Source organism: Babylonia areolata, chromosome 20 (assembly GCF_041734735.1).
Source record: "Babylonia areolata isolate BAREFJ2019XMU chromosome 20, ASM4173473v1, whole genome shotgun sequence".
In the NCBI taxonomy this organism is placed as follows: domain Eukaryota; kingdom Metazoa; phylum Mollusca; class Gastropoda; order Neogastropoda; family Buccinidae; genus Babylonia; species Babylonia areolata.
Genome location: NC_134895.1, coordinates 13,864,040 through 13,886,539, shown reverse-complemented (window position 1 = coordinate 13,886,539; position 22,500 = coordinate 13,864,040). Strand labels below are relative to the sequence as shown.

At 43.3% G+C, this 22,500-nt stretch overlaps 1 protein-coding gene and 1 long non-coding RNA gene across 2 annotated transcripts in view; both read left to right on the top strand.

Moving 5' to 3' along the window:
• Window positions 1-16,868, top strand: part of LOC143294869 (uncharacterized) — a 106,033-nt gene extending 89,165 nt beyond the window's left edge. Inside the window, exon 3 of the long non-coding RNA XR_013056950.1 lies at window positions 13,989-16,868. This is a non-coding gene — a long non-coding RNA (uncharacterized LOC143294869). The remainder of the gene's footprint in view (window positions 1-13,988) is intronic.
• A 65-nt stretch (window positions 16,869-16,933) lies between these two features.
• LOC143294894 (uncharacterized) overlaps window positions 16,934-22,500 on the top strand; it is a 13,247-nt gene continuing 7,680 nt past the window's right edge. Inside the window, exon 1 of the mRNA XM_076606412.1 lies at window positions 16,934-17,972. Within this exon, the coding sequence (XP_076462527.1) occupies window positions 16,950-17,972 (1,023 nt within the window). The 5' untranslated portion in view covers window positions 16,934-16,949. The remainder of the gene's footprint in view (window positions 17,973-22,500) is intronic.

Sequence of the window (22,500 nt, the reverse complement as noted above, 5' to 3'; positions counted from 1 at the left end):
AGGAAGGATAGAAAGAGAGAGAGGAAAGAGAGAAAGAGGGGAGAAAGAAAGAGAGAGAGAGAAGGAAGGGGAGAAAGAGAGAGACAGACAGACAGACAGAGACAAGAGTGGTTGGGATGTTGGGGATGAGGGTGGTTGTAAAGGAGAGGGGAGAGGTGTGTGTGTGGGGTTGTGGGGGGGGGGGGAGAGAGAGGGGGTATCTCTGGCATGAGCCCAGTGTCTGCAGAGGGAGGGTGGGGGAGGGAGGAGACATGGTGTCAGTGAATGGAGGGGGGGGAGAGGGGAGGGAGTTGGGGGGAGGAGAAGGTGGTGGTGAAGCTTACTGGGGAGCGGTGGAGGTGGTGGGTGGTGGGGGGGGGGAGGGGAGGGGTAAGGATGAAGGCGGAGGTGGAGGGGTGGGGGGGCAGGAGATAGGTTGTAAAAGGACAACGCTATCGATTGATGAATCATCACCCACTGCGGGCTGGCCATTGAGACGGGAGGAGGGGAGGAAGAGGGGGGGCGAGGGGGGGAGGGGGGGAGGGGGAGGCATGGAAGTGTGTGGTTGTAGGGTTTGGGCGGTGGGGGGGGGAAGCTAGTAAGAAGTGGGGGGTGGGGGGGAGAGGAGATCCAGGAGGGGGTTGGGGGTGGGGGGGGGGGGGTTGTCATCTACTCCCGCCCTTTAAAATTTTTGTTGTTGTTGAAATAAAGTGTCGTTTGTTTACATCCTGCGCAAAGAGTATCAGTATCTGTATCAGTATCAGTATAGCTCAAGGAGGCGTCACTACGTTCGGACAAATCCACATACGCTCCACCACATCAGCAGCCAAGCAGATGCCTGACCAGCAGCGTAACCCAACAACGCGCGCTTAGTCTTATTCTTATTCTTGTTGCTCATAGTCCAGCCGGCCGCACAGGGCCATATCAAGACTGTCAAACCATACAAATGCTCAACCGCGTTATTACAAAACTGTCACATTAAAAAAATAAAAAACAACAACAAAAAACAAAAAAAAACACACACACACACACACACACACACACACACACACACACACACACACTAAGACAAACCTACAAAACACAGTATCCCAACCATTTAGCTCCTAATGACAAATAAGACCAGGCCATGCTGAGGACGCCAGCCATTCCGCTTGATTTATCATCCCCAGATTACAAACAATCGTAATAATGAATAACAATACAAAACAAAAAAAAAAAACAAGCAAATAACACTGCAGAAAGGGCAAATAGTGCCCATCCCAATGTTTGCATCTCACTAATAGCCAGAGCAAAACAGCACAAATAGTATTATTACAGACTGCGGAAAAGAGAAAAAGTGTCAAGGCTTGCTTGAAAAAAAGAAAGGGGAATGGACTGGGAAGGCAGAAAAAGGGAGACAACAGTGAAGAAACAAAGAGAGTGACAGAAAAGAGGAAATTTCTAGCACAGAATTTCCAGAAGGCGGGTATGTTATTTATACTGAAAGACCCCCGGCATCCCCACAGGGGGGGAAGGGGGGGGGGGTGGGGGGGGGGGGTGCTTAATCAGGCCTTGCGCAAAGAGTAGAAATAGTAACAGGAAAAAACCGTTCTAGACCCGCGAAAGTAAAAAGCAAACAAACAAACAAACAAAAAACAAAAAAAACAAAAAAAAACCAAAAAAAAAACAAGGACTTTATCGGGTTTGCTTTGCTTTGTGTGTGTGTTTTCGTTTGTCTTTGTTTTGTTTACAAGTGAATGTTTTTACACACACACACACACAGATATATATATATATATATATATATATACATACATACATACATACATACATACATACATACATACATATGTCATTTTTTTAACTGCTTTGCTTGTAGTCTGTATGTTTTACAAACTGCAACACACGTTGGGGGGGGAATCTAAATGAGCGGCGTGGGAGTAATGCCACTGAAACGGTGCAGATGATGGGGCAGCAAAAAAAAAAACAACAACAAAAAACCTGCAACACACGTTGATTTTCCCTTGCATGGAAAATAAAGTCACTCTGATTCTGATTCTGAAATGAAGCACCGTTCGAAAAACGATCATCTTCGGAGTTCACGAGAATGAATGAATATTTCAAAATACCAAGAGGGTAGACAACAACTTTTTTGTTTTTAGTAAGCACTTGTATTTGTATTTCTTTTTATCACAACACATCTCTCTGTGTGAAATTCGGGCTGATCTCCCCAGGGAGAGCGCGTCGCTACACTACAGGCCACCCATTTTTTGTTGTTTTTTTTTTCCTGCGTGCAGTTTTATTTGTTTTTCCTATCGAAGTGGATTTTTCTACAGAATTTTGCCAGGAACAACCCTTTTGTTGCCGTGGATTCTTTTACGTGCGCTAAGTGCATGCTACACACGGGACCTCGGTTTATCGTCTCATCCGAATGACTAGCGTCCAGACCACCACTCAAGGTCTAGTGGAAGGGGAGAAAATATCGGCGGCAGAGCCGTGATTCGAGCCAGCGCGCTCAGATTCTCTCGCTTCCTAGGCGGACGAGTTACCTCTAGGCCATCACGCCACTTGGGAAAGATGTGACTCTCGTTGTTATAAATTAGCTGGGCAGCTACTGAAGAAGGATTCTTGCAGGGTCTTCCATGCTTAACGAAGGACCTGAATTTAATTGTACAGGATAAGTAAGGCAGTTATGTACTACTACTACTACTACTACTACTACTACTACTACTACTAACTACAACAACAACAGCAATGATAATGATAATGATGATGATGATTACAATAACGATAATGATAATAATAATATGGAAGCTTATATATAGCACAGTTTTCTGCCTTCAATAGTATGCTAACTGCGCTATACAGTAAAAAAACCCCAAAAAAACAACAAACAAAAACAGATATTTTTTTATGTATTATTTTAGATATGATAAGAAAAATACACCACACACACACACACTACCACCACCATCACCACCAATAAATCTACCAAATAAAGCTAAAAAAAACCACAACAACAAAAAAACACAGAGAATCAATAGAGAAAAACAAACAAAAGTAAAATTGAAAATGAACTACACATGTGTCCATATAATATAAAAATCATCTACTCGTAAAAAAACAAAAAAACATCAGAGACATCTTCGCCCTAAACCAAATCTCGTGGACAATTGAGTGGTCAAGAGAGCAAAGAGGCAAGAGTAGCTCAATGGAGCTGACTCACGGACGTATACAAGTCCGTGGAATGACTAAAAAACAAACAAAAAAAAACAAAAAAAAACAAAAAAACCCACCACCTTCAGGGGCCGTATTCAAGAGCTCATCGGACCTGCGGGTAAATAATAACATGATTATTATATTTATATGGCGCTGAGTCTTGTGCAGAGACAAATCAAAGCGCTTTTGCACCAGTCATTCAAACGCATGGATAACTCTAAAACTGGGGGGGGGGGGGGGGGAAGCAAAACAAAACAAAAATGAAGACAAGGAAGAGGCAGGGAAGGGAGGCTATCTGGGGAAGAGGTGGGTTTTAAGGCCAGATTTGAAAGAGCTGAGAGTGGAGACATGACGAAGCGAAAGAGGAAGTTCATTCCAATTATAAGGTCCAGAGACAGAGAAAGAATGGCGGCCAACAGTCGAGTGTTAGAATATGAGTATGCGTAAACAGAGTGGATCCGAAGCCGATCGTAGAGAGCGAGATGGAGTGTAGAGGCGAAGGCAGCTACAGAGTACCTGATGTACCCGCAAGTACACCTTGACTCACAGGTACGATGATGATCTCTTGACGCTCAGCCCCAGGAGGTCAAGTTGCTCACGGCTTGGGTCTTGAAATGGCGGCTTCTTTGTTGCTGCTGCCTTGTATTGTTAACAGCAAGTGAGTGGACAAGTCGGTCAGCAGCCGTGGAAACGCCTTGGTCATCAATAATTAGTCACTCACGGGTATGAGGTGGGGGTTGTCTTCCAAGTGCTATACCAAGTATTATACCTCAGGTGCGAAACGGTTGACTTGGAGCACGCATGATTATGCCACCTGTAGTGTTAACAGTGTGTGTGTGACGTGTAGTGTTAACACCGTGTGCAACATGTAGTGTTAACAGTGTGTGTGACGTGTAGTGTTAACGCCGTGTGTCATCTGTAGTGTTAACAGTGTGTGCGACGTGTAGTGTTAACCGTACCGTGTGCAACCTGTAGTGTTAACAGTGTGTGTGACGTGTAGTGTTAACGCCGTGTGTCACCTGTAGTGTTAACAGTGTGTGTGTGACGTGTAGTGTTAACACCGTGTGCAGCCTGTAGTGTTAACAGTGTGTGTGACGTGTAGTGTTAACACCGTGTGCCACCTGTAGTGTTAACTGTGTGTGTGTGTGTGTGTGTGTGTGTGTGTGTGTGTGTGTGTGTGTGTGTGTGTGTGACGTGTAGTGTCCAACCTGTAGTGTTAACAGCGTGTGTGTGTGACGTGTAGTGTTAACACTGTCAAAAAGCAGAACAAACAGATTTTGACAGTGCAAAGAAGGAGACAGCTCTAAAGGCTTATGACTTTAGTTAGAATCCAGGATGGTTTTCATCAGAAGAAACCGCGAGGCAAAACTTGAGTCACGAAAAGCTACCACAAAAAATAATTGTAGGTTTTCACCACAGACCACCGAATTTTAATGAATGTGTAACGTTTAGCAGCGCCAGAGATTGTACTAAATCACTGATGATGATGATGATGATGATGATGATATCTGTAAAGCGCCTATCCCCGGTCAGAGACTAAGCTTTAAGCGCTTTGAAAAAAAACAACCCACGGGAGTCAATTGCACAACTGGCTGTCTACCTGAGTACAGCCGACTGATGGCTGTCATCGCGCACTCATCATTAATTTCCTGTATATCATTTAGACACTCTTTAACACCTCAGGACAAATTACACACAGGCCCTGACCATGCCAGTAATTCTGTTTTACTCCAGATCAAAGAAAATTCGGAACAGCGAATCAATCAAAAGTATAATTGTATGAGAAACAAAACAGTTAAAAAAAAAACAAAAAAAACAAATTTTTTTGGAAAATAACACAGCAGAATAAGTGACCAAAGCACTTGCTTTTTTTTTTGTTTTTTTTGTGCTTTTTTTAATTTTATTTTTTTATATATATCCCACTGCCTACACGTCTGATTAAAAGAGCCCACCAATCATGTCAACAATTACGAAGGGAAACTAAAGACAAATCACTGTTGAAAGAAGCAGACTGTTCTGAAGAAAATGACAGATTTCAGATGGAGATAAAGCTATGGGAGAGGTTATTCTTGGCACATCTCACCCACATGATGGAGCAGGAGTTTTTTTCTTTTGTTTTTCCCTTTTTTTTCTTTTTGATAACCGGGAAAACAATCTTGCTTCGGCAACCTCAAGACATCGACGGGTGGTTGGTTAGGGTGGAGGGGGCGGTGTGTGGGGGGGGGGGGGAGTGGGGGTGAGAGAGTGGGTTCATTGGTTGGGTTTGTCACACAAATCGATTTTTTTTCCCATCGAGAGGTAAGAGGAAGAGCTTGGTCCGCTGATTTGATATACAGGACCACATCTTGGTCATTAGCAATAAACGAATGAATGTATTCTTCTTCTTCTTCTGCGTTCACTCGTATGCACACGAGTGGGCTTTTACGTGTATGACCGTTTTTACCCCGCCATGTAGGCAGCCATACTCCGTTTTCGGGGGTGTGCATGCTGGGTATGTTCTTGTTTTCATAACCCACCGAACGCTGACATGGATTACAGGATCTTTAACGTGCGTATTTGATCTTCTGCTTGCATATACACACGAAGGGGGTTCAGGCACTAGCAGGTCTGCACATATGTTGACCTGGGAGATCGTAAAAATCTCCACCCTTTACCCACCAGGCGCCGTCACCGTGATTCGAACCCGGGACCCTCAGATTGACAGTCCAACGCTTTAACCACTCGGCTATTGCGCCCGTCGAATGTATTCTAACTGACAGGAGTTAATGTATCACTGAAGAGTATGATAGTCAGTCGTGTCCGACTATGGCCATCAGAACAGCATAGGAGGCAAAAAAATAACAAACAAAAAACAAACCAACAAAAAAAACCCTGCTGTCCCCACTATCTGGGATAGATCTCCTGGCCTCATCGTTTATTAATTTCAAGCTGAAAAACCACCGAGGCAATCATATGTTTGTTCTGTATTGTCCATGTGTCCTGTGTGGCTTGTTCAGGATAAAAGAGGCTATGCCAGTCTTGAATAAAAGCTAATTTGTGTTTGTATATTTCTTCTGTCTTTGCTGCTGTGTGCACATGTCAAGTGATCGGTATAAGGGGAAAACCCGGCGCTTCCTTTTTTTTATGAAGTGTTTGGGTTTGTTCCAATTTACCTTTTTATTTACCTGTGTGCTAGCTGAATTGGTAGCGTAAGCAGCATTGACTTGCAGTTGTGTACCTTGTATATGGAGGGAGTTACCACTCTTTACTATTTGTTAATTATCTGGGCTACAATTTGATTGTAATGGAGAGTTGTCCTGCCCGTGTTACATCCCCACTCTTTCGGCCAAGAGGGATTTTTTTTTTTTTTATCACTGAAGTAGAACTCGCGCATTCGCGTCAGCCCTACACTTCTCAATAAAACTTTCTTCGTTATTTAGACCAGGCTCCGTGGGGAAGTGGTTAGCGTGACGGACTGACGACTGAGAGTGCGCGGGTTCAATTCCCACCAGAGGCGTGGGTGGAGCGGGGGGTGGGGGTGGGGTGAGGGGTCGGTCCGTGGCCGGCACCTACCCCAGAGTTGAGTGAGCTATGGATTCGAGTGGCCAAGACTGGTACCACACACAGTCGAAGGTCATACGCTTCACGGATGTGCGTCCTTTAGAGTGTTATTGCTTGATCAAAGTTCCTGACCAACACTGCGGGTGTCTGTGTCTCTTAGCCTGGTTTGTAATTGAATTTGTATTTCTTTTTATTACAACAGATTTATCTGTGTGAAATTCGGGCTGCTCTCCCTAGGGAGAGCGCGTCGCTACACTACAGCGCCCCCCCCCCCACACACACACACACACACACACACACTTTTTTCTGCATGCAGTATTATTTGTTTTTCCTATCGAAGTGGATTTTTCTACAAAAAGTTGCCAGGAACAACCCTTTTGTTGCCATGGGTTCTTTTACGTACGCTGAGTGCGTGCTGCACACGGGACCTCGGTTTATTGTCTCATCCAAATGACTAGCGTCTAGACCACCACTCAAGGTCTAGTGGAGGGGAGAAAAAAATATTGGCAGCTGAACCGTGATTCGAACCAGCGCGCTCAGATTCTCTCGCTTCCTAGGCGGACGCGTTACCTCTAGGCCATCACACCAGGATGTATTATGACGGTGTAGGCTTGTCAAGTAGTCCTGACTGAAGTCGCGTCTTCATCACGTTCCCTCCCTCCCCCCCCCCACCCCCCTGCAATCATCATTAATCATCACGAGAATAGATAAAGCAAAATGTTCCGCATTCAGGGGCGCGCTCGCACGCACACACACACACACACACACACACACACACACACACACACACACACACACACACACACACACTTCTACATAAGAGCTAAGCTGCCCCAGTCAAGCGGTGACAGACAAGGCTACGTTCAACGACATCACTTCTTCCTCTCGTGTTCGAACCACAGCAACAATCGACAATGATATTGACGAATACGACATCGGCAACACAAACACACAAACCAGCAATAAAACAGGCCAAAAAAAAAAAAAAAAGATAGTTAGCTCGATTGTTTGATCTTTCCCCCCCCCCTCCCCCCCCCCCCGTCCACCCCACCCCCCACCCCCACCAACACACACCCACATACCCACCCACACACTCCCAATTGCTCGCTCTACGACTCGTTCGTTCTGAGATTAGATCAGGCAGACGGACGGATGATTGATCGTTTTGGTGATCGGCTAACCGGGGTGTTGCCTCATTGGGTCTCTTTACATCCACCCGAGTGATTCGGGTACCATGCTCCATATGTCTCCCTTGTACCCTCTGTTTTTGGGGTTGTTTTTTTATCTTCTTCTTTTTTTTTTTTTTTTCTTTTTTTTTTTTTTTGATTGGGGCCGTTAAAATTTTTATATTCGACTCCACCCGCACACAAAACGATATATATATATATAATTATGTCGAAAATATAAAACTACATACATACCTAAAACCTTAAACGGGTGCGATCTCTTGTACTGAGCCTTTGGTGGTGGTGGTGGTGGTGGGGGTGGGGGGGGGGGTTGTCTTGTGAGAGCCCTGAAATAGCTCGAATATAAATATTTCGTTTTGTTTCTCAACACCCCCCGAACAACTGTGTTTTCTTGGTGATCGTGTCATCTCTCTATACCCTATACCTGGATGTGCATGTGTCTTTGAAGGCGCGGTGTCTTCACCTGTAGGGACTGTTTTCTTTGTTTTGAGTGGAGTGAGTTTTGATAGTTTAGTGAGCGAGTGAGCTTTGATAGTGAGTGAGTGAGTTTTGATAGTTTTGTTAGTGAGTGAGTGAGTTTTGATACTTTAGTTAGTGAGTTTTTCTAGTTTAGTGAGTGAGTTTTGATAGTTTAGTTAGTGAGTGGGTTTTTATAGTTTACTGAGTGAGTGAGTTTTGATAGTTTAGTCAGTGAGTGAGTTTTGATAGTTTAGTTAGTGAGTTTTGATAGTTTAGTGAGTGAGTTTTGATAGTTTAGTTAGTGAGTGGGTTTTTATAGTTTAGTGAGTGAGTTTTGATAGTTTAGTGAGTGAGTGAGTTTTGATAGTTTAGTTAGTGAGCGAGTTTTGATAGTTTAGTGAGTGAGTGAGTTTTGATAGTTTGGTTAGTGAGTGAGTTTTGATAGTTTAGTGAGTGAGTGAGTTTTGATAGTTTAGTGAGTGGGTAAGTTTTGATAGTTTCAGAAATTGTTGGTTGTATTTTTGATTGTGTACTATTTACGTTTGTGTGCTGTGACGTGTATGTGCGTGTGCGTGGGCATGTATTGTGGGTGTGTGTGTGGGATGAATAATTTTCCATAATGTTTGGTATCTTGTGTTCTTTTTGTGTGTGTGTGTGTGTGTCTTTTTTCTATATGTGTTCTATTTGTAAACACCTAGGGCTTATTTTCAAGATCAGGCTCATAATAATAATAATAATAATAATGGAGTTGTGGTCTCGTAGTGATACGCTCAGCACAGGAAGCGAGAAAATCTGAGACTACGGGTTCGAATCCCATACTTGCCAGTGCTTTCAAAGTTCACCCTCCTTTAAACACTGAGTGATGGTTCAGTCAGGACGCTAATAAGTCGGATACGACGATGAACCAAAGTCCGCTGTGTGTAGTAGCAGCAGCATGCAATCCATGCACGGAAAAGAACCTGCGACAAGAGTTTTATCATCCCTGGCAAAATTTCGTCGTGAGATTCCCTGAAATATTCGCGCACGTGCGTGTGTATGGGTTTTGTTGTTGTTGTTGTTGTTTGTTTGTGTGGTCTTTATTTGGGCGGGGAGGGTGGAGGAGGAGGAGGAGGTGGGGGTCCGTTTTGGGTTTGTGAATGCGTGTGAGAATGAAGCCTGACCGAATGACACAAGAAACGAAGGAAACGAATGATGAGCGCCTAAAGGCAGCTCAGCCTCAGTCGGCTCTACCCAGGTAAGCAGCATTTTGTTGGACAGAGCTCCGTGTTTATAAAGCCCTTAGAGAGAGAGAGACAGAGACAGAGAGACAGAGAGAGAGACAGAAACAGAGAGAGACAGAGAGACGGACAGTGTTTTATTGCCATTGACAATACTATCCTTTGGCAAGGGAGACAATGTATGAACGAAAGAACAACGACGGTTGACAGACAAATTGACACGTTGCTGAGAGTAAAAAGAAAAGAGAAGAGAGAGAGAGACCGAGAGAAAGAGAATAGAGTAGAGTAGAGTATGGCATACTGTATAGTATAGTATAGTATAGTATAGTATAGTATAGTGTAGTATAGTATAGTATAGTATAGTATCGTGGCATGTAGTTTGATATTTGAATGCACCTTCTCTTACTCTTTTATATTGTTTGCTTATTTGCCTTTTTCCTTTTCTGCTCTTGTTTTGTTTTGTTTTGTTCTTTTTGTTCTTTTTTTTTTCTTTTCTTTTCTATCTTTTTTCTTCTTCTTCAATTTGTTATCTTTACTATAACATCTGCCATCGCTCCTTTGCCTTTGTCTATTAAAAAAAGGAGAAAAAAAAGAAAGAAGGAAAGAAAGAAAGAAAGAAGAAGAAAGAAAAAAAAAACGAACGAAAAAGAAAAGCTTCGAATACGTCATCCAAACACTCCTCTTTTTTGTTGTTGTTGTTGTTGTTGTTGTCAAGTTGTTACCTCTTTTGTCGGTTTAAGTTTGTTTTGTTTGTTTTTGTTTTTTTTGTTTTTTTAATTGTCTTCTTTGTGTCGGTTTTTGTTTGTTTGTTTGTTTGTTGTTGAATTTTATGAAATTTTACTGGATCGTTTATTTGGTCGATTTTTTGTTAATTGCAGTTTAGTTTTATTTGCAATGTATATCATTTTTATTGCAGTTTGGTTTTTTTTGTGTGTCTTTTTTCAGCCATTGGTAAGCTTTCAAAGCACACTGACTGACGCGCTGCTTCTGTACGCGTTGGTCAGGAATCAGACCCATCCCTCCCTCCCTCCCTCCCTTTCCCCACCCCTTTCTTCTTTTTTTTTTCTTCTTCTTCTTTTTTTTTACGGTTTTAAAGCAGATGTGGTGTAGCGCATATGGATTAGCCAGTACGCTTTGATGTCTCCATTTGAAGCCGAAACTGAAACTGTCACTGTCATTGGAGGCTGAGTGCTTTTACTTTTTTTTTTTTTTTTTTTTTTTTTGGACAGAGGGGGCAGGGGGGTGTGGGGGTGGGTGGGCGGTTCGTTTATTTATCGTAAATAATTTTGGTTTCAAGGAAGGAAGGAAGGAAAGTGGCAGAATGGTTAAGACGCTCAGCTGCCAATAATAGAGAGTCCGTGAGAGTGTGGGTTCGAATCTCGATTTCGCACCTTTCTTTCAAGTTTGACTGGAAAACGAAAACAGCGTCTGGTCATTCGGATGAGACGATAACCGGGGTCACGTGTGCAGCACGCACTTTGGCGCACTGACAAAGAACCCATGGCAACGAGAGTGTTGTGCTCTGGCAAAATTCTGTAGAGGAAATCCTCTCTTACAGGTACACAAATATACAAGCATGCACACAAGGCCTGACTAAGCGCGGTAGGGTAATGCATGCTGCCAGCCAGGTATCTTGCCTAGCGTATACGGATTTGCCCGAACGTAGTGACGCCTCCTTGAGAAACTGAAACTGAAACTCATTTCGGTTTTGCAACTTGGAGATGAGAGGTTTTCTTTCTTTCTTTTTTTTTTTTTTTTCTTTTTTTTTTTAATGTCTGATTTCTGTGTGGAAGCCGTATATGACAACATGCATGAAACACAATCATTTCTAAACCTCCTTTGTGATTCTTTTTTTTTCTTCTTCTTTTTTCAGCGGGTGTATACGCTTTCTCTCTCTCTCTCTCTCTCTCTCTCTCTCTCTCTCTCTCTGTTTCTCTCTCTGTCTGTCTCTGTCTCTGTGTCTGTCTTTGTCTGTCTGTCTGTCTGTCTGTCTGTCTGTCTGTCTGTCTCTCTCTCTCTCTCTCTCTCTCTCTCAGACTAATCAAATTCATTACGGACCAAGTATCATTCTATTGTCAAGTGCATATGCTTTAGTAACCTGACAATTAAGCATATAATTTTTGACTGTAGCTTGATGAAGCCTTATGTACACGAAAGTGCGTTTTCACAAGTGACTGAGAACGTTGATGTTTTTGACTTTTTGCATTCATTATCAGTTGTTTCGCTTGTCAGATTAACGACTTCTCTTTTGCGAAGTCCTTTAAGTAATTTCCTGTAATTGTATTTATATAGACGGGCGCAATAGCCGAGTGGTTAAAGCGTTGGACTTTCAATCTGAGGGTCCCGGGTTCGAATCACGGTGACGGCGCCTGGTGGGTAAAGGGTGGAGATTTTTACGATCTCCCAGGTCAACATATGTGCAGACCTGCTAGTGCCTGAACCCCCTTCGTGTGTATATGCAAGCAGAAGATCAAATACGCACGTTAAAGATCCTGTAATCCATGTCAGCGTTCGGTGGGTTATGGAAACAAGAACATACCCAGCATGCACACCCCCGAAAGCGGAGTATGGCTGCCTACATGGCGGGGTAAAAACGGTCATACACGTAAAATCCCACTCGTGTGCATACGAGTGAACGTGGGAGTTGCAGCCCACGAACGCAGAAGAAGAAGAAGTATTTATATATTTGTTTTCAAATTTCACCCTCATTTGCCCAGTTTCCCCCAACGATCCATTCATTCACATCTCCCACCCCTTCTAACCGATAATACTTAAATGTATTCAAAAATACTTTAACAAAATGTCTTCAATTACCGATATGTGTGACGGGGCATTAACCAAAATTCCTCCTCCTCTCTCTCTCTCTCTCTCTCTCTCTCTCTCTCTCTGACTGTTTGTTTCCACCCCCTCTCAACTGAGTTTTCACGAGGTATACTGTGTCATATAAATGAATCACAAATCCCTCCCCCCTCCCTCTCTCTCTCGCTCTCTCTTTGTAAGTATTAGTCAATTAACTGTTTGGTCCGAACTAGACCACACAAGCTTGCAATCACAGAAAACTAAATACATGTAGATTACAACCAGACAGAAGCGTCAAAGTCTTGCATCTAATTCCTCCTCTCTTTATATAAATGGCAAAATCATTGAAGGAGTCGACAATCACAAGGTTCTTGGAGTAATTATTGATAACAACTTGACTTGGTCTGATCACATATCCATGTTATGAAAAACTGTTTCCGAAAATGTATATCAACTTTCTAAAATAAAACTTTTGTTTTTAATTTGTATACTCGAAAAATATTTTTCCACGCCTGCATTGAATCTTATATAAACTATGCCTCAACTGTCTGGGATTCAGCGAGTGATAACATCCTAAAACCACTGCTAAGTCTTCATAGGCGTGCTCTTAAATCAGTTCTTCCAAAATCTTCTTCTTTATCTGCTTCTGAATACATAGAACTTGATATATAAAAAAAAGTTATTGCCAATGGAAATTAAACTTAAATATACATCAAAGCCATATTTATGTTCTAAGTAATTTTCCAGTAAATAGTCACCGTCACACACATAACATAACCTTGCCTCGGACAAGAATTGATCTTTATAAAAACAAATCTCACATACTCTGGTGGATATTTATGGAATTCTATTTTATCTACACTTAATATAAACTCCAGTCTCAGTGTCTTCAAAAAGACTATATCATAAACATCTAACGTCAGAGCAAAGTTCTGCGAATCCTTAGAATTACTGATACTGAAAAACAAATGATGTATTCTCAATATCCTTGTCTATGTGTCTATCTCCTCCCTCTCTTCATCCTTCCTTCCCTCCCCCCTCTCTCCCTCTCTCCCTCTCTGTCTCTCTCTCTCAACAGTTTTTCCTCTCTCTCTCTCCTTCTTCGTATCTCTTCCTTCCGTACCTTCTTCCTTCCCTCTCTCCTTCACGCATATACGTACTATGTTATTTTGTGAAGAATTCTGTATTTTCTATCCCATTTATTTGTTCTTGTTGTTGTTGCCATACGATGTGCGTGTATTTTTTTTTCAGTCTTCTTTGTATTTCTTAGAATAGTTTATACGTTTTCTTTACGAGGGTAGGATGAAAACAGGCCGATAAGTGCCTCTTTTTTTTTCCCCTCAATAATTTTCGATTTCGATTTCTGTCTCTCTCTCTCTTTCTCCTTCTCTCCGTCTCTCTCTCTCTCTCTCTCTCTCTCTCTCTCTCTCTCTTTCTCTCTCTGTCTCCTCTTTCTCTCTCTCTCTCTCTTTCTTTCTCTCTCTATCTCTCCTCTCTCTCTCTCTCTTTCCCTCCCTCTCTCTCTCTTTCTCTCTCTTCACTCCACTTTCTCTGTTACCCTCAGCCAGAGTCAAGTGTTAATGGACTTTCATCATTTTGTTTTCAGACCATTCTGGAAGAGCGCAAGGACCTGTTCCTCCTGTCCGCCCACGCACGTACGCACACACACACACACACACACACACACACAGAGTGGGAGGACAGCGCGTCAAGAACAGTCCAGCGTGCTTCACGTGCTAACAAATCGAACGTGGACAGCATAAATACCGTAGCTCGCTTCACCGCCGCTCACTCAAAGGAGAAGGCCAGCCAGCGACGCGGCCCAGCCACTGCAACCCAACACTCGTGTAGCGGAGGTTCTGGGTTCGAGTCTTGCCGCCTTCGACGAGGATGACGAAGAGAATAGTGCACCGCCTTTCCTTGTTGGCGTCATCGCTGTTAGCCTAGTCATCGCTCTTCTGGACACTTCAAGGGTTTTTTTTTTCTCTCTCACTCTCACCAGGATATCTGTGTGGAGTCAGGAATCTTCCCTTCTTGAAATCATTCTTCTGAGACAGAATATCTTTTTTTTGTTTCCTTCTGTGCCGTTCACAGTGAACTAGACGTGAGGTGGAAAAAGAAAAAGAAAGAAAAAAAAAAGTTTGGGCAAAACCAGAAGGATTTCAGTGGATAAGAAAGAAAAGTGGAAGAAAAAAAATAACAAATAAATATCCACTACAACTGAAACCGATTCAACGGTGCTTTCTGCAGTATTGGAGAGAGAGAAAAAAAAAAACAGGGGGAAAAGAAAGATGAGTATCATTTGAACGATATACGACAAAGAAACGGGGGAGGAAAAAAAGAAGAAGAAAAAGAAAAAAAAGGAAGAGTTGTGTGAAAAGAAGAGCGAAAAAAGAACTGACGCGAGAATAAAGAAAAAGGTGAGTCATCTTCCAAGAGCCGGAAACGAGACAAAAGAGATGACTTACACACAGTAAAGAAACAACGCACGACTTCCTAAAAAAAAAAGAAGACAGATAATAAAAAATAAAATAAATTAAAATATAAAAAACAACCCCAAAATATTGCAGAAGTAACCCCATGCTTCTTTTGTACAACGTAAATACATTATCATAAAAATAAAAAAAAAGTTGAGGACATGCTGGGGTACTCTTGTCTACAAAGACTTCTTCGCACCAGCCAACGTGACTGTCCAACCCAAATGATCTGCGTCTGCAAACAGTTAATCTGTTGCGCGTCCAAATTACGACAACAAAAATTTCGACAAAGCAAACCAAAGCAGAAGTTCAGTTAATATAAGCTGAGCGAACGTGCACGTACATATATATATATATATATATATACAATATACATAAATTTATTTATTTCCTTACCAGGGAATAACAAAGCTCTTGAAGTGGGGCTGTTATCAAAAGACGGTGAACAGTGTGTATTTATTTATTCATTTATATATTTATTTATTCATTCATTTGCTCATTTTTTCATTTATCTATTTATTGATATTATCGTGATACCCAAGACCAAAAAGGAGGGGGAAAGAATTCAGGCAAAAGGGTCAAGGTTTTTGCGTGGCATCTGACTTGCCAAGAAAGAAAATACAAACAAACAAAAAAACAAAAAAACAACGACCTGTGTGTATTTCTTGATTTCTTTAGTTATGTATTAATAATCTTGATACCCAGAGGGCAAAGGCCAACAGAAGGAAAAAAAGAAGATAGAGAGAAAAGAAGAAAGAGAGAGAGAGAGAGAAAAAAAAAAAGAGAAAGAATCTAGACGACAGAGGTGACAACGTCGACAACGAAACGACCAAGACATCTCTCTCTCTCACTCTGACTCTCACTCTCTCTCAGTGCTGTCACCACGTAAAAGGTGCGATCTGCCGCGAAGAAGAAGAAAAAGAAGAACAAGAAAAAGAAGAAGGAGAAGAAGAAGGAGAAACACAGAAAAAACAAAGACATGAGCCAAGGTGCCGGCTCTGGGCATCGCCGCCACAAGGAAAGGTGAGGGAATGGCTTTGGAAGGGCCCGTCTCCATCGCACACCACCACCAAAACCATCACCTCACCTTCGCCATCATCGGCCTCACCACCTCCCTGTGCTGGAGTCCCAGTCACCTGCTGCCCCTTCCGGAAACAGATCTGCCGACGTTTACTCTCGGTCCAAGGTCCCCCCCCCCCCCTCTCTCGTTGGGGGCTTCGTCAGCATCATCGGCCTCATCTCGCTGGAGAGGGTCTGGGGAGAAACAGAAAGGACCTGTCGGCAGGGAGTTGGTATTGTTGTTTTTGGCTCGCGTTCTTCTCTGTCTCTGCCTTCAGCGATCCAACCACTACAACTGCTTTGGTGTCCGCGACGACGTTGCTGCCTTGGTGTCGTCGTCTTTGTCGTCGTTGTCGTTGTCGTCGTCACTGTTGTCATCGGCGCTGTGTGGTCCCAAGCACCTCCGTTGACCGTCGAGGAGGGCTTTGGTCATGACCCCGTGCTTGACACCAGCGGAGGATGGAGTGCTAGTGCCTCCTCCTCCTCCTCCTCCTCCTCCTCCTCCTTCTCCTCCTCCCTCTCCCTGTCCCTTTGTTACGGGGAGTGTGTTGTCCTCCCTGTTCCCCCTCCCCCTTCTGCCCTGCTGCTCGTGTCCCTGCTCATTCCCTGCCCTCCCTCCTCCTCTTCCCTCCCCATCCCTACTCCTTGACCGCTGTCCACCCAAGTCAGCCACGTCATTTCCGCTTCCGTCTGCCAACAACAACAACAACAACAATAACCACGTGACGAGTGAAATCAACCGGCACCGCTGCATCTGCCAGAGCCAAGGCGACTCGGGCGGTATTATTATCCGCGACCTCTGTGTCCAATGCCTCACTGACAGTCTGACCTGCCGCGGTCATGGCGTCGGCACGTTCAACGTCATTCCTGAAATCGACAGCGTTCCCGAGAAAGGGGACGGCCAATGTGTGTACCAACGTGTCCAAGGTCACTACTACCATTACTACTATTATCACTACTACTACTACTCCGTGAGAGGTGGTGGTGGTGGTGGTGGTGGTAGTGGCAGCGACTGTGGTGAGAGACTGACGATGACTGGTCTTTGCGGTCATGCCAGCCACCTCGGTATTCGTGTGACTACCGTGTCCCGTGACGACAAACTTTGTGACGATCTGTCCGTCAGTGGCAGCAGTGTCCTAGACTCTCACGATGACGCGGGCCACCTCTGTGAGTGTGTCTACAACAACAACAACAACAACAACAACAACAACCGCTGTGACCTCGTCAACGCGCTCAGTCAGGGCGTCTTCTCTCGCTCTGTCAGCTGCGGCGCGGGCAACGACGCCAACGATGCTGCTCCTGAAAGAGTCAACACCCACTGCCAGTGCGTCAACAACCACATCATCAACAACAACAACAACAACAACAACTCCTCGTGTACCGTCAACACCCACTGCGCTCGCGCTGACCAGCTTTGTGACGTCATTCGAGAGATGTCAGACAGGGACAGTGTTGTGCGTCATTATCACAGAATCTGTGACAACCTGCGCGTCATTACTGTCAACAACAACAATAACAACAACAGCAACAGCAACAACAACAACGTCAGCCAGACTCTCTGTCGATGTCTCGACCACCCCCGTGATCTTGACAGTTTCCATAGCCTCCTTGACACTGACACTGACAGTGACGGTGACAGTGACAGTCACGCACACCCTCACCACCCCCTTCCTCCTCCTCCTCCTCCTCCTCCTTCTCTCCAAAGAGTCGACGACCGTTATTATCATTATTATTCTTATGACGTTGTTTCCAATACCCAACACCTCCACAACAACCGAGTCAGCTGCCGAGCTTCTGAAAGAGTTAACAGCGGACTAGCCAGAACTATCATCATCAACAACAACAACAACAACAACAGTAACAAACAGCTTCTGGCAGGTGTTGGTGCTGCTGCGGGTGATGATTTGGGCGGCCAGGAATCTGTGGTCAGTGACGCCACGGGTCTGATTGTGGAGTGGTGCCGGGCATGGTTTCTGCTTCCGGCAGTGGCGGTGCTGTTGCTGTCGCTGGTACTCAGGCCGAGGCGAAAAGGAAGGCAGGGACAAGGAGGACAGGTAAGATGTCTATTTATTATTCATTCATTCATTCTTGGTTTCTTCTTCTTCTTCTTCTGTTTCTTTATTGGCTTGTTTCTTGTTTTGTTTGTTTATCGGTGTGTGCGTGTGTGTGCGTGTGTGTGTGTGTGTATTTATTTATTAGACTGATTGATTGATTGATCTGATTGGGTTTTTTGTATACGTTTGTTGGCTCTTTTTGATCGCGGGATTTTTTTTTTTTTTTTTTTTTTTTTCGCTCTGCGCATTTTAGGCTGGAGGGCATGAAAATGATTCAGAGAGAGGGGGGGTGGTGGAAGAAAAGGAATTGAAAGTGGTGGAGAAGAGAGAGAGAGACAGAGAGAGAGACAGACAGACAGAGAAGAAGAAAAGGAATTGAGAGGGGTGGAGAAAAGAGAGAGGGAGAGAGATATAGTGGGAGGGAGAAACAGAGAGAAAAAGAAAGAGAGAAAAAACGAGAGAAGGGAATGAATGTTTTCTTTAAAATGAGCAGCCTGCCATTTAAAAGCTGTGTGTGTGTGTGTGTGTGTGCGCGCACACACACACACACACACACACACACACACACACACACACACACACACACACACACACACACACACACACACACACGCTTGAGTCAAAAGTCACTTATTTTCCCATAAGGGTTGTCACACATTAATATCACATCTTCTGCTTCAAGCAATGAACGTTTCTCCGAATCTCCCCCTTCAAGATGATCATTCGTAGGTCGTTTTGTCACGAATTACCCCCCTTGCATCATTCTTCCGTTTCATACGACTGTATTATTATCCTTGTTGCTTTTTTTTTTTTTTTTTTTTTTTTTTTACAGTAAGCAAAAACGCCGAAGGCCTTGCAGCAGCGTTCATATTTTACCAGCATACTTCTTTCAAAGCAGGCACATGTGCGTGTGTGTGTGTGTGTGTGTGTGTGTGTGTGTGTGTGTGTGTGTGTGTGCTTGCATGAATGGAGCCGTACACTATTATAAAGACAGGAAATATTTATTGTCTTGTATTGCAGTGTATTGTATTATATTGTATTGTATGGTATTGTATGTTTTTCACAACAGTTGTATGTTAGAATCGGGGAGAGCTAGTTTCTTCATTCAGTCCCGCTCTTCTCTTTCCTACTTGCTTTCTTACTATCTTTCTTCTTTCTTACTATTTTACTTCTTTCTTTCTTTCTGTTTTTCTTTCTTTCCTTCTATCTTTCTTTCGTTCTTACTATCGTTCTATCTTTCTTCTTACTTTCTTTCTATTTTTCCTTCTTTTCTTTCCTTCCCTCTTTCTTTCCTTTTTTCTCTCTTAACTTTTTTCTTTCCTTCTTTCTTTCTGCAAGTATATTTCTTTTATGTACGCTAAGTGGAAGCTGCTTTACAACACGGGACCTTGGTTTATCGTGTCCATCGAATGACTGTTCTGCAGACCACCACGTGGGGTCTAGTGGAAGGGTTGGGGGAGGGGGGGGGGGAGTATAAGCCCACGATTTCTCACAATCCCACGATGTCTCTCAAAGTGTGTGTGTGTGTGTGTGCGCGCGTGTTTGTCTGTGTGTGTGTGTGTGTGTGTGTGTGCGCGCGCGCGTGCGTGTGCATGTGTATGTGTGTGTGTGTGAGTGTGATGGGGGGGGCGCCCCCATGATTTCTCTCACTTTGGGAGAAACAGTGGGATTGCGAGAAATCGTGGTCGTTCCCCTCCCATGTTTTCTCTCACAATGTGTGAGAAATCGTGGGAAGTCCTCTTTATTGTTATCAAAACTATTTCCTTTTGTCATCGGAGTTGGTTTCCTGTCTTTACCCAATGCAAATCTAAGAGAAAAATGAGGGAGATGAAAAAAAAGAAAGAAAGAAAGAAAAAGAAACAAGAAATTAGGTGAAAACGATGACGACGATAAAGATAATGACAGTGGAGTTAGCGAATACATCAACGATAGATGGTGATGGTGATGGCACAGTACAAGTTTATATAAAAAAAAAAGTGTGAATGTGTGTGTATGTCAGTGAGTGAGTGAGTGAGTGAGTGTGTGTGTGTGTGTGTGTGTGTGTGTGTGTGTGTGTGTGTGTGTGTGAATAGAATAGAAGAGAATACTTTTTATTGTCATAAAACCTTAAAGTTTATGAGACACAATGAAACATAAACATGAGCGTGTGTGTGTGTGTGTGTTGCCTATGTTTGTTAACATGGCTGGTGGATTTGGTCATTTTTCACTCTGTTTTAAAATATCTTCATGTTGTAAGTGTCCTCTATAAAATGGAGAATCTATTTGCAGTGCAATCTTGCATGCGAAAGGATGCTGACACAAACAGATGAACAAATGAGCAAGCTTGAAATGAATAACATTCTAAATAAATGCGACAGAAAAGGTTGCATCGCAACAAACATCAAAACTATTTGGTCCAGTTTTTCACGCGCCCTACGTAAGGGTAAAGCATTGTGAAATACCCTTTTTGCTATTACATTTATGTAGAAAGTTGAATCATTGACTCACTTGTGTAAACAAAGTGAGTCTATGTTTTAACCCGGTGTTCGGTTGTGTGTGTGTGTGTGTGTGTGTGTGTGTGTGTGTGCGTGTGCGTCCGTGGTAAACTTTAACATTGACATTTTCTCTGCAAATACTTTGTCAGTTGACACCAAATTAGGCATAAAAATAGGAAAAATTCAGTTCTTTCCAGTCATCTTGTTTAAAACAATATTGCACCTTTGAGATGGGCACAAAAAATAAAAAAAATGAAGCCTAATTATATGCAAACTGCATTTACTGTTATATTTATATTTTTTGTATTATCTAAACTTGGCACTTTGATCTGATATTCGACCCAACAACAAGAGCAGTCATTATTATCATTTTTGTTCAAACAGGAACTTCTTTTGCTAAGCATGGAAGTTTTATTTATTTTGCAAACGTTTTGGTGCAGATAGTAAAAAAAGGGAAATTACTCTGTAATTAATGCTAGGGGACTTGATTTATCACAAGTGAGTCTTGAAGGCCTTGCCTCTCTTGTTTTGATGTTATTCCCTACATCCAGGAAAGATTCGGTTCAAGTCATGTTATACTATATTGTATTATATTAATATTATATTGTATTATATTTATATCACATCATATTTCTGTTTGAGTTGTACACATTGCCTGAATTAAGTTGTTTGCTGTTGATTCCGATGTTGAGTTTGAGGTCGATGCATTGCAGTGAGCCACCTTACGTGGATTGCAATAATTAGTTGTGTTTCAGTGCCATTGCTGTTGATGCCTTCGCTAACGCCATTGTCATTATCATGATCGTCGTTGTCGTCGCCCCCCTCCCGTTTTTATCTTTTCCTTTTCTCTCTCTCTCTCTCTCTCTCATTTTTCTCTGAGATTTGCACTGGGAAAAGACAAGAAATCAACTCCGACGATAAAAGAAATATTTTTGATAGAAATGATGGGGACTTCCCACTTCGTAGGTGGTGCCACACCATCATTTCTCGCAGTTGAGAGAAAACGTGGGAGGGGAACGACCATGATTTCTTGCAGTCCCACGATTTTCTTCCAAATTCTGTGTAAATGCATGCAGAAAATTTAAAAAAAATAAATAAATACGCGCATTCAAGAACCCGTAATCCACGTCGTAGCTGAAGGACAGAGAGAGAGAGAGAGAGAGAGAGAGAGAGAGAGAGAGAGAGAGAGAGAGAGAGATCAAAATTAGTTTTTTTTTAAATGGGTGGGGGAGTAGAGAAAGAAGAGAGGGGGAGCTTGTGTGTGTGTGTGTGTGTGTGTGTGTGTGAGTGAGAGAGAGAGACAGATAGACAGACAGACAGAGGTGTGTGGGGCGGGGGGGGGAGGGGAGCGGGGGGGGGGCCGGGGATTAGGCGAGAGAAAGTCGGGGAGTCGAACCCAGCAGCCACTGAGGCCGCCCCTTAACTTCTTCAACCAACCCCTTTTCTCCTTCCCAACCCCCCATTCCAACACTCTCTCTCTCTCTCTCTCTCTCTCTCTCTCTCTCTCTCTCTCTCTCTCTCTCTCTCTCTCTTCCCGCCCTCCCACCACCTCCCCTATCTCCCCACACCCTCCTTCTCCACCGCCAACCCCCCAGACCCCCCAGTCCCCCACCCCTCACTCCCCGACTTCCACCCCCCACCCCCACCCCCACCTCGTCGTTCTGTTTATGGAGAAATCTCCTTATATCTAAAGATGATTTGAACTGACCAGAAATTGAAAGAAAATGGAATAAGGAAGACAGGATTTGACAGAAAGGCGATACAGGAACAAACGGAAAGAAAGAAAGAAAGAAAGAAAGAAAGAAAGATTGCAAACAAAAGCAAGGGAGAAAGAAAGAAAGGCTGTAAGGGAAAACTTCTTCTTCTTCTGCGTTCACTCGTATGCACACGAGTGGGCTTTTACGTGTATGACCGTTTTTACCCCCGCCATGTAGGCAGCCATACTCCGTTTTCGGGGGTGTGCAAATGCTGGGTATGTTCTTGTTTCCATAACCCACCGAACGCTGACATGGATTACAGGATCTTTAACGTGCGTATTTGATCTTCTGCTTGCA